Genomic DNA, 11968 nt, shown 5'->3' with positions numbered 1-11968 from the left:
AGAGCTGCAGGAAGTTCTTTCCCACTTCTTACTTCTGCAGCACCCTTCACCACCCATCGTGCTCTGTATTTGGGGTTAGAGGTGTTCCGTGGAAGGGAAAGCAGGGGCTGCCTTGGCCTCGTTCCTCGCCTGGGCCACCGGGGTCTTGCCCACAGCGAGTCCCGCAGCACCCCCTGTCTGCGCAGCACCTGTTGACAGCCAGTGGGCGGCCAAGCCCGCTCGCGCGGACGCGTCCCAGGGCTTCCCCTCCCAGAGGCGCCGACCCCCGCCCGCCCCATCGGCCGCCTGCGGGATTGCCGCTGAGCCTCCCCCGCTCGCCAGCCGCGCGCTCCGCCCGGGCTCGGCCCACGGCCCCCACCTCCTGTCTGCCGCCCGGCGGGGGGAAGGTAGAGAAGGGGAGGGGACAAGCCGGATCCTCCCGGCCGCCCTGGCCTTCCCTCTTCACCCCGTGCAGAGACGCCGCGCCGAGCCCCGAGGTTAGCGCGGAGCCCGAGGCGTTGGGGGAGGGGACGGGGAACGACCGGAGCCCCGCGGTGACCCCGAGCAGTCGAACTGCCCCAGGCTTTGAGGAGCGGGGGACGAGCCCGAACAAGGTGAACTTTGGTCGCGGAAAACTCAAGCCAGGTGCCGGAATCCGTGCTGCGGCGCTCCGGACCCGGCGCCAACTGCGCTCCGGGCTGGGGAGCGGGAGCCCCGCGGCCTCTCTCCGCCTGCGCCCGGGCCGGCCTCGGCCCCGAGCCCCTCGGCCCCGCTCCGGCGCCCCGGCCCGTGGGACCCGCCGCGGCGCCCTCGCCTTGTTTCTCCCCCCTCCCCCTTCGGGGGTGGGGGGTGGGGCGGGGGAGAGGGGCGCCCGGAGAGCCGCATCTATTGGCAGCTTTGTTATGGATCAGAAACTGCTCGCCGCCGACTTGGCTTCCAGTCTGGCTGCGGGCAACCCTTGAGTTTTCCCCTCTGTCCTGTCCCCCGAACTGACAGGTGCTCCCAGCAACTTGCTGGTGACTTCTCGCCGCTCCCCCGCGTCCCCACCCCCTCATTCCTCCCTCGCCTTCACCCCCACCCCCACCACTTCGCCACAGCTCAGGATTTGTTTAAACCTTGGGAAACTGGTTCAGGTCCAGGTTTTGCTTTGATCCTTTTCAAAAAGTGGAGACACAGAAGAGGGCTCTAGGAAAAAGTTTTGGATGGGATTATGTGGAAACTACCCTGCGATTCTCTGCTGCCAGAGCAGGCTCGGCGCTTCCACCCCAGTGCAGCCTTCCCCTGGCGGTGGTGAAAGAGACTCGGGAGTCGCTGCTTCCAAAGTGCCCGCCGTGAGTGAGCTCTCACCCCAGTCAGCCAAATGAGCCTCTTCGGGCTTCTCCTGCTGACATCTGCCCTGGCCGGCCAGAGACAGGGGACTCAGGCGGAATCCAACCTGAGTAGTAAATTCCAGTTCTCCAGCAACAAGGAACAGAACGGTGAGTCTTTCCCCCAGTCTCCCCCTGCTTGTTTCTCGCTATGTGTGTTAACGTTGGCATTGTGCGTTGGTATGTGATGTATACCAGACTGTGAAGGTATCTTTGGTCTCTCTTTACATGCAAATAGGCGCTCCGTTCATTGGCATGGACTGTTAAAGGTTAAGTGTAGTTTGCAACTTCGGGAGCTGCCACAAAGCTCCAAGAGGGCAACGTGAGTGCCACTGCAGAGTGAGGACATTCTGGGAGCGATTGTGAACGTCATTTCAAATGCACATTGCAGGTTCGCTCATTGCCAGAGTTAGAAGTTCAAGAACTGCTTCTGAAAACGAATCCAAAATGAATGAGCCTTGGCATATTTGACTTTACTCAGATTTGGGGAGGGCGACGGGAGTCGGTCAGGAAATGTATCAGCCGCATTAATTGAAGCACTCTAGGTCGAAGTCATCAATTAATCAATGAGTAGATAGGAAATATAGAGGTCAAGAGGCTGTGTGGTCGTTTTTAGAGGAATTAAAAAGTGTATTTCTCTTGCTCCCTATTTTTTGTTTTTTAAACTTGCCTTTGCACTCTGAAGTCCTTACCTCTCTGGTGGTGTGTTTTTGTATGTGTTGGTGAATGACTGCTATTTTGTGTGTGCTGGAAACGACTTAATCCTGCATAGGAAATGAGAATTACTTTCAGCTTTCAAGTGTACCTGAAATGTTTAGAAAACTCTCAGATGCAAGTTCCCTTGGGCTGGGATTGCACAGAGCTGGAGAAAGGCTCCTTTCATAAAGCCAGGGCAGCTTCAGGGTGTGTAATTTGCTTAGCCTCTGAACCCATATGATTTACATCATTCAATTTCTAAACTCTTTTTCTCTTCATCTACCATTATGAAGTCATTTTTGAGAATACTTTGTAAATAGAAATTTTATACTGCACATGAAACCACAGTGTTCGTGTAGGCTGTCTAAAATTGGAATATTTAACGCCCTGTTTACAAGTGGTGGCTCTTACTGTTATTTGAAAAGGAATATACATGTTTTTACTGCTTTGTATATCATCTATTCAGAATGCAAGGATTCTGTCACTTCATTAACCATGCAAAATGAACACAAGTGGCATACCTACAAAATTAAAATGGGATGTGCTATAGTTTTAAGTCACAGTGATTTTTTTTCCTTTTCATATTGGGGTGTTCCAAGGCTTCAACTTTGAATTTAAACTCTATGAAGTGTTCATGTTTAAGAAAGCACAGAAAGTTTTAGGGTATAAAAATAGATAAAATAAGGATTCTGCGGACTTTCGCAAACGTTATTTGTATTTGCTGTTGCGCAGCAAGACATAGTATCACATTTATCAGCTAATACTAGTGTGGTGCTTCTTACAACTTGCTAATGTGATGCCACATGGCACCTGCAGGCTCCTTGAGCTGCTGATCAAAGGGCAGCCTAAGGATCTATCTCTAATCACAGTAGCTGCAGAGGACTGGGGGAAAGTGATCAAAGGAGCCACAGCACCAGCTGTACCCGTGCAGGAAACAGATCAGACCAACCTTTGTTCTTTCTTATGTAAAATAATTGTCCAGTTCAAAATATTGCTTCTTACTAGACAAGCTCCTCCATAATGACAACAATGAACAATATTCCTGGCTTCCTGGCTTCTGTTTTTTATTGTTCCCGTCCCATATCATTTCTCCTATTGCCTTGTCTTATCAAGCCTCTCTTGGCATCTCCCCGAATCTCTTTGCTAACCTATGCCTCTCTTTGTCCTTTCCTTTTAGTTCTCTCTTGTGTTCCACATGCTCTCATCACTTTGTAAGGGGCCCAGAGCTGTCATGCAGCATGTGGTCATAGGCCACTTTATCCAAGTAAATTCACACCTTCAGGAGAGGTGAGTTCATTAAGCCAGGCCACACACATTCTGTTGCCATCTGAGGCTGGGCTATTTCCATTCCTAAGATGCATAATGCTAAAAATTGCTGCTTGTTTCCTAATCTGTGGGTAGAGGATTGGGCTATATTTTGGGGTTGGTCTATGTTAAGGATGGCAGCAGGAAGTAACTCGAAGTAGAGGAACTACTTGTAGTTTTTAGCCCAAGGAGAAGTGGCACTGGCGAGCACTAGGGGGCAATATAGAGCTGTTTTCTTGCACATGCTCAGGTTGATTTTTATACGTCAAAGTTTCAAGATTTGAGGATAACAGGTGGGTGCTGAAGAAGATTCTCCTGGAATGTAACCAGATTTGTTAGAGCTACTACCATTACCATTACTACTACTACTTCTACTTCTTCTTCTTTTTGACTTTCAAATTTTCCATTACGTGGGTAATCTTTTGCCCACATACTGAATTATGATTGAATTTTGATTGCCCTGTTGCTGTCTCAATTTTGACAGTTGTACAGTCCTGTAAATATGAACCCTCCTTGAGGATATCATGTAGAAGATCCCATTGGCCCAGTTTGTGCATTGCATCGTTTTGTGAAAGGTCTTCTCTAACTCTGAAATGTCCAAATTGATATATTATGACTATAGCAGCTCATTCTTGTCTCCAAGGACCCCTCCTCATGATACTCTCTTTTCTTGAGTATTCTAAAGTCCCTAATGGTGTTTACTCAATCAGGTACCTCGGGCTGCTCAGTTTTAATGTTAACTTGGTGTTTCAAGAGGAGGTAGAATTGGAAATTGATTGCTATAGCCAATGCTGCATACATGGATTTAGACTGGATCATGTGGACATGGTTCAGAATTAGCTTTGAAGGGTTAGTGTCATTTACACTATTGTTAGGTGTCTGGTTTTTGACCTACCATTGGATTGCAATTCTTGCCACTTTTACTGTACAAACAGTTTTATCTTCTAATATTATAAGTCGACTTCATATACTATACTTAATTTTTAACCTTACTTCTCACCCTGTCTCACATATGAAAACAAGAGTCTTCAGGTTTAACTTGAGGAAAGAGATTAAAAGATAACATTGACTTGCTTGGAGGGTGTCTGGCCTGTATACTTGGTATATGACCATGGTGAAAAATACTTGTATTTTGTGCACACTGGTTTTAGATGAGAATGCCTATTGTGGAATGATTAAGTTCTGGGAAGGTGCTTCTGAGTTGTAGCAGAAAGAATCATACATTCAGGAACAAAACAAAACCTAGTTTGTCTGTTGCATACAGCACGAAGAGATGTCAATGACAAAGTTGTTGGTGGAGGAATGCCTCTTCTACGTGTGTTGTTGGTGAGTGATTTTTAGTTTACTCATAGATCAAGAGCATGTGTACCATTTTTTCTCATTTTCTTTAGCCGTTCTGAATTTCAATTTGGAATATGCCTCTATTCACTACGGTTGGTCTTATGAACATCAGTTATTGTATGTGTTCTTTTTCTCAAGGGCTTTTGTGGCATGTGGGGCAATTTACTTTGGTCTGTTGGTCATGCCCTTTTGCCTGTATCTTGTGTTTATGGATTTTCCATCTCTTTTTATCAGTGCCAGCTTTCTCTTCCTACTGTCAATGCACCTGTATCTAACAAAATTTAAATTAAAAATGGAAAATTTAAAAAGGTGCCCAGTCCCCTCACCATCATTTTTTGGTGGCAGCTTTAAATCTCTGTTTTATTGAAAACAGATAACCACAATATTTAGAACAGTGTCCAAGAGTAAATAGGCTCTAACTGCAGACTAAAGGGACTTTCCTGTAAGTTTCCCTGTAAGTTTTATTGCGTGACCTTTGTGACATTTATTTTTGTTGTTTAAAGGCTTTTTTACAAAAAAAAAAAAAAAAAGAAAAAACTTCCTCCCAGTTCTCTGCCGTTCGAAATAGTTGAGGAAGTTGAACAAGTACAGTGCCATTATGTAATGATGAATTGTGTCTTTTCACAGTAGATGATTAAAAAGCTCTATTACGTGGTAATTTTTCTTCCATATCAACTGTAATCATAGATATTGGATGGATGATATACTTTGCTTTTACCACTAAAAAGTGTTTAGAAAGTACAGAGGTTTGTAGGAAGCCTGAGGGATTAATATATCATTTGTTAAATAGTTGTAAATAGAGGATGGGATTGGACACTAAACTTCCCTCAGTGTTGCCATCTCTTCTATGACCTTTAGCTCTGTCTCAGGCACGGAAACCTTAGCTTTGTCTACTCCTATTTCACCCTTCCTGAAACTTATTTCTTAAATATCTTCTGTATATTAGCTTCCACTTCATGTTTTTTTTTCAAGCTTTAGACTGGTAAGATTCTAAGTTTTATCTATAAACTTTTGCACCTTTTGTGGAAACAAAATTCTAATGATAAGGTGATATGTTAAATAAGTAATAAAAAATCAAGACATTCATAACGTTCATAGTAAAAAAAAAAAAAAAAGTTTCCAAGACTGATGAAATTTTCCCCTTAGGTTTCTATTTGTATCAACCAAAATGGTAGAAGTCATAAAGTCCCTTCATTTACTTACTCTGATTTTCATGTTTCTAATTTGGAAGCATTATACATAATCAGAATATATAACTCTGTGTAACTATGTAATCTCTATATAACTCATTTGTTAAGCAATCTCTGTTGCTTCTTGATCTTTTGGCTAAGATCAGTTGTAAACAATCTGTATGGTGTATTATTTTTCACCACCACTGCCTCCAGCTATGATTTTATTTTTCATATCTCCCTTTTTTTTAATCTCCTAAGGAGACATCTAATATTTGATAATCATTTAGTATGCACCAGTGTCAGTTACCATACTGATTACCAAAATGTTGAAATGTTGAAATATTTCCAATGAATTGGGAAGAGACTAGTGCAACTCCTCTAAGACAAATGGACCAACACGTGATGAAGCAGAAATTCCAATGCCTGGTACTGCTTAAGTCCTCTAAGATACTTCTGCAACCCTGCTGGCCTCTGTCCTGATAATCAGTGTTCCTGCCGTACTGATTGTTAAGCATTTTGACACTTTTAGCTGTGGACAATTTAGTTCATATTGGGGTTAAAACTTCTATCTTTTTTCCTCTCTGCTTGGCAGCTCAGGCCTGACCCATGACTTGAAGGACCTGGAGTAAGGAAGGGGTATGGCTTCTTTCAAGCCCCCTTCCTGTAGCTCTTTTGGCTTTAGCTCCTCAAGGGTTATGGCTAGGGCAGAGATGGAAAGGTGGACATGGCACACTCAGCATACAATTGCAACCTCCAGTCATTTGCCCCTGCCTCTCTGGCTAACACTAACCAGCTGCTCTTGCATGGATAACACCTTTCCATCATCTAGATTAAATGATTCACTTCCTCAGAAAGGTTGTTTTTCTGACCACTAAAGCCAAATTAACCACCCCTCACTGTCTTGTCAAGGTTAATTAATTATGTAGTACTTAATACTCCTAATATTCTTGTTGTTTATTAATTAATTAATTTATTATCTACCACCATCCCTCACCCCCACCATAAAATCTAAGTCGTTGAGAGCGTGGACCTTGTTTGAATCACTTCCTGTAGGAACTCCAGCACCTGAGACAGGTATGGCAGAGAGTGTGCCCGATAAGTATCTGTTGAAAGGTTCTGGAGGTAGTTAGTATCTTACTAAAGAAAGACTATGCTATTAACTCCAACAACAGGCCATCTTTTAAGATATCTTTTTGGTCTTGGAGCTTGCACACTACTTGACTTCTTAAATAGGGAGATAGCTTGTTCATGTATTGGCAGTGATGGTTGTGCCAATCAGAGTACCACGCTTTACTGTTGATAAAGATTATGCTACCAAGTGAGCAGGTACCAGGTAAATGGATAGTTTTCCTAGAACTGGTTACTCTTTTAAAAGTGTCGTTGCTGTGCATAGCCTTATATTTTCTGAAGATGGGGACCGTTGTGTGATGCAGACCAAGGACTCTTGAAAATGTTGCATAGATGACAAGCCTCCAAAATCTGTGTACTTTCTATATTTTACCTGTGGCTCAAGGATAACTTGCACAGGCTAGAACTCAGCAACATGTGTGGTATGAGGAATGTTAGAGTTGGAAAGACCCCAGGAGCTTATCCTCACTGATGTGCAGATTGAGGCCTAGAGAGCGGAAGTTGACTTGACTTTGTCAAGGCCACTAGACAGCCACTATTAAATTGCTAATGTGGTGATACATTTTTCCTTATGTGAGAACCAGTTAGGCAAATGGAATCCTAGTTTCAAAATTCAGATACTTTTTATAAAAGCATTTCTTTATTATGTTAGTGGATTGTGTGCTTTTCAGATTGGGAGATGAGGTAGGAATCTGTTGCTTCTGAAATATTTACAGGAATAGTAAGGGAAACAATCTCATAATAATCACATTAGTCAAATGGAACAGTATATATATATATATATAAAATCACTGTATATATACTGTATATATGACTATATATACTATATATAGTATCACTATATATATACTGTTATATATATCACTATATATATACTGTTTTATATATATATATATATAGTGATACTTCCGTTTCTGTAGGCATCTGACAAATTGGCAAATAACTGGAAATACTAACTTTATAACGGTTACCATTATGTTAGAACCCTACTTTAAGCAAGTATATAGCTGAAGGATGTTTATTTTAATATTTTGGTTTATTCAACGATGGTGATGAATAATATGGCTGACATTGGCATGCTTGGTTCCACAAGGAAACTTTTTGATAATAATTTTAACATTTCATTTAACAGTATATCTCAATGATAAAAATACCATAAAAATGAATAAATAAACATGTTTAGTGAATGCTAGAAAGTATAACCTATTATTTTTGAAATATATTCAGTGAGTGACCTTAACTTTTATTTACACTATATTCTATGGGATATTCTATTCAGAAGTTCAAGTTTCTTTTTTTTTTTGGTCAGGACCCTCAGAAAATAAATTCATAGCTATAAACTTGAATGGCTTGCCTAAAATATTATTAATTTACCTTTTTAAACTTTTGGTTTGCAAAGTTCCCAAATCTTAAAACAAAGGGAGCTAAAAATTATAAAGAGGAACTATAATAACTACATTTATAATTAAAGCCAAGTTGTTATAAGTGATATTTTTGGTAGCATTCGCTAATTTTTCCTTTTACCTCATGGGAATGCATTGTAAATTTAGTTTTGTTAATTTTATTTGTCATCAGATTTGTCATTAGAATGCATGTGCCATCTTCAAGTCACTTTTTGTCATCCCCTAGTGACTGAGTAGGCTCCTCCCTGCATGGTTATTTGCCCTGTTTCCACACCAGACTATCTTTGCCGGGCTGGCTTCACTAAATTTGCTCTCTTGCTGTTCTGCTTAATTCCTCTTTTATTTTCAAACCATGATTTTTTTTTTTGTACTTAGCTTTTTCTCTTTTGTATTAGTTTTATTTTGTTTTATTTTTGAGACACAGTTTCACTGTGTCACCCAGGTTGGAGTACGGTGGTGTGATCACAGCTCACTGCAGCCTTAACCTCCCCAGGCTCAGGTGATGTTCCCTTTTCAGCCTCCCAAGTAGCTGGGATTACAGGTGCGTGCCACCACTCCCTACTAATATTTGTATTTACTTTTAGAGATGGGGGGTCTTACTATGTTGCCCAGGCTGGTCTTGAACTCCTAGGCTCAAGAGATCCTTCCACCTCGGCCTCCCAATGTGCTGGGATTACAGAGGTAAGCCACTGTGCCCAGCCGGCTTTTTTTCTTTAGAATAGTAGTTGGGTTGTTTTTTAGTCCACTGAGGTGTGTACTGGGTTGTTGCTGGGGTTTGTTGGGCAGAGGCAAAGTAGAGGTCTGATTCCTTAAGGGAAATGAATATTCTCAAACAGAACAAGGCAGTTTAGTGATAAGTGCAAGGATGTGGATTTACATTTCTATTATATACACTATGTGCTGATAAACCAATAAGAACTGCCAGGATGGACCCGGGAGCAGCAGGATTTAGATGCATTTTAGGGGGTTGGATGGGTCTAAAGGGCTCTGAGTAAGCTTCTAGTTTTGCATTGCTTAATAATGACTCTCCAGGAGTGACTGTTAGGTGCCACATGTGTCCTCAATGTTTGCAGATAGTATGCAGTTTATAAACTCTCCGTGAGGTATTAGGAAAAACACCAGGCCTTCACTGGCTAAGTAGCTTAGCTAAGGTCCCACAGCTGGTAGATGTTTGGACCTTGGTCTGACTCCAAGCCAGGACTCAGAGCCACGTGCCTCTTCCTTCATGAGTTAAATGGTCTAATGTTTTATTAGAACATTGTTTTCATTCAGCAAATATTTATGAGCATCTGCTCTTTGCTGAGCTTTGCCCTAGGTGCCGCATACGCAGAGAAGAAGATGCAGACCTGCCTTTGAGAAACTCGGTTGGAGGATGGCAGATCCTTCCTTTTACTTCATGGTTTATTAGTTTTGTGCTCAAAGTGCTGTGGGAACACAGAGTGCTTTATTTCACTTCAAAAATCCTCTATTGATTTACTAAGTGGTTGGTTTTGTCTGGAAGAGAAGTTGAAGGAGAAAAGTTCCCACAGAGGAGGTGATGTGTTTTGAAGCGGGTCTGAGAGGGGAAAAAGAGGGAAGGATCCTAGGCTGAGGGAGCAGCCTGAAGAAAAGAATAGAGGCATGAAGAGGCATATATCATGGGCAAGAGACAAGAAGCATCGAGAATGTTGAGAGTGAGGAGAGGCTAGAAAAAGTGGAAAGATGTCCTAGACCTATGCATTCAAAGGCCCTGATGCTGTGTGTACTTCCTGCAGGGCTGACAGTTAACAAACAGAACAAAAAGAAAAGTCTTCATGTTTAAGATTCCATCAAAACCCTTTCTATTCAGTTCCTTTCTCAGCAGGCAGGCAGTGGCAGAGTTCTGCTTTGGTGCGTGCAGATGCTGGAATGTTTTTCAGTCATCAGGCATGTTTGGAAGTTGTGAACGGGTTAGAAAGGCAGGCTGCGCAGCCTCAGTTCCACTCTCCTGAGCTGAGCCTGTGTCCACACTACTCTATATTGCCTTCTTTATGTAAACAAAGAGCTATTTTCACACTTCATTCACAAAACGGATGGCATGCAGAATGAGGCTGGGTGAAGGATCCGCAGTTGGGATAAAAGGGAGGCAGCTTCGAGGACACTGAATTAAAGTAATGAAGCTGTTACATCACAGGCAAAGAAAACAGTTTTAACACTTTTAAGATCTCAAGTTTGTGGAAAATTAATTGCTGTGAGGTTACACTTCATTGAGTATCTGCATCATTTTTCCACTGACGTTCATTCGGGTCCCGTGTATATAAATGCTGGAAAGATTTTGTGGTATTTAAAGATTTGAAATGACTGAAGTCTTTTGGTGGATGTACTATCTTGATGCCATGCCATTTTTTGAAGCTATGCTATTTGCATTCTAGGAAATCCTTGTTCATGATTGGATACTATTTTAAGCATTTCAATGTTTGCATGATAGAGATATACTTCTGTGCTTAAATATGCCCAGTTGGCCATTGCACCTGCCCTTTGAGTCACTACAGAGATCAGAAACCATTAACAACAGAAGTTGGACTTACGTGGTACTTATCTCCTGTTGTTTCTGGCAGTTATTTTGCTGCGTATTTATAAGGACATCTGTCTTTTAAGTAGTCATAATTATCTTTTTTTTCTGCTGAGGAATAAATCACAGCTTGTTTCCCATAATGCCATATATATTCATAGTCTAGGGTGATTAGAAATGCAAATTGAGAGTCATTAAAGCTTTATAATTTATTTTGCTATGGTAGCAGATGATATTTAAAATCAATGTGCTAAGAAGAAACATTTGCTTAAAATGTAAGATGTGAACAAATTAGAAGACAGAAGTATTCATTTCTCTTACTGGAAATTTCTTGCTGGGTCTGGGAAAAGGGGGAAACCTGCAGTGTTCATTTCTAATTTACTGTACTTTAAACCTGAGATCTAATGTCAGGCAGGGTGCAAATTGTAAAGAACATAGGAAAAACACAGTAATGATTAGTGTTTTCAGATTGCTCTATGGAAGCATACTAAAGACTCTCTCTTACTAGAGTGTGTTTTGCCTTTGGATTACCCATTAAAAGGATGGATAAAATTTAGGTGAATTTCTTATAGTAGTTGGTGGTTTTGTGAATACTATAAAAACAAGGGAAAAAGTTGGATAATGCTGGTATGAAAAGTATAGATCTGTACATCCACAGCCTGAGATGGGGTGTCCTAGAGGCAGATCTCTGCTGGAAATACGTTAATTTTGTAATTAATAAAAGGCATTGGGGATTCTTTGTTTTCAATAAGCAGTGACATCTGTACAACTGTGCATTTTATTATTGACTTTGCTTTCATTTCTAAACAAAAGTTCACTATTTCTGGAGCTATAAATGAAAAAGAACACGTATATATACACACACACACGTGTGTGTGTGTGTATATATCTGCATCTAAAGTTATAAGAACACTAGTATGCTGTGAGGTCTAGTGTCTTGTATTGTAGAGGCAATACATTTTCATGTAGAGCTCCAGAAATAATGTACTTTTGTTTAGAAATAAAAGTCAGTAACAAAATGCATAGTTGTAGAGATATCCCAAATTT

General features: G+C 41.6%; 1 protein-coding gene across 1 annotated transcript in view; it reads left to right on the top strand.

The window, feature by feature from the left end:
* Positions 1 to 443: 443 nt before the first annotated feature.
* PDGFC (platelet derived growth factor C) overlaps positions 444 to 11968 on the top strand; it is a 215664-nt gene continuing 204139 nt past the window's right edge. The window contains exon 1 of the mRNA XM_055276227.2: positions 444 to 1457. Within this exon, the coding sequence (XP_055132202.1) occupies positions 1340 to 1457 (118 nt within the window). The 5' untranslated portion in view covers positions 444 to 1339. The remainder of the gene's footprint in view (positions 1458 to 11968) is intronic.

This window comes from Symphalangus syndactylus, chromosome 4 (assembly GCF_028878055.3).
Source record: "Symphalangus syndactylus isolate Jambi chromosome 4, NHGRI_mSymSyn1-v2.1_pri, whole genome shotgun sequence".
In the NCBI taxonomy this organism is placed as follows: domain Eukaryota; kingdom Metazoa; phylum Chordata; class Mammalia; order Primates; family Hylobatidae; genus Symphalangus; species Symphalangus syndactylus.
Note: the sequence above shows the minus strand (reverse complement) of the source record. Positions and strands in the feature narration are given on the sequence as shown.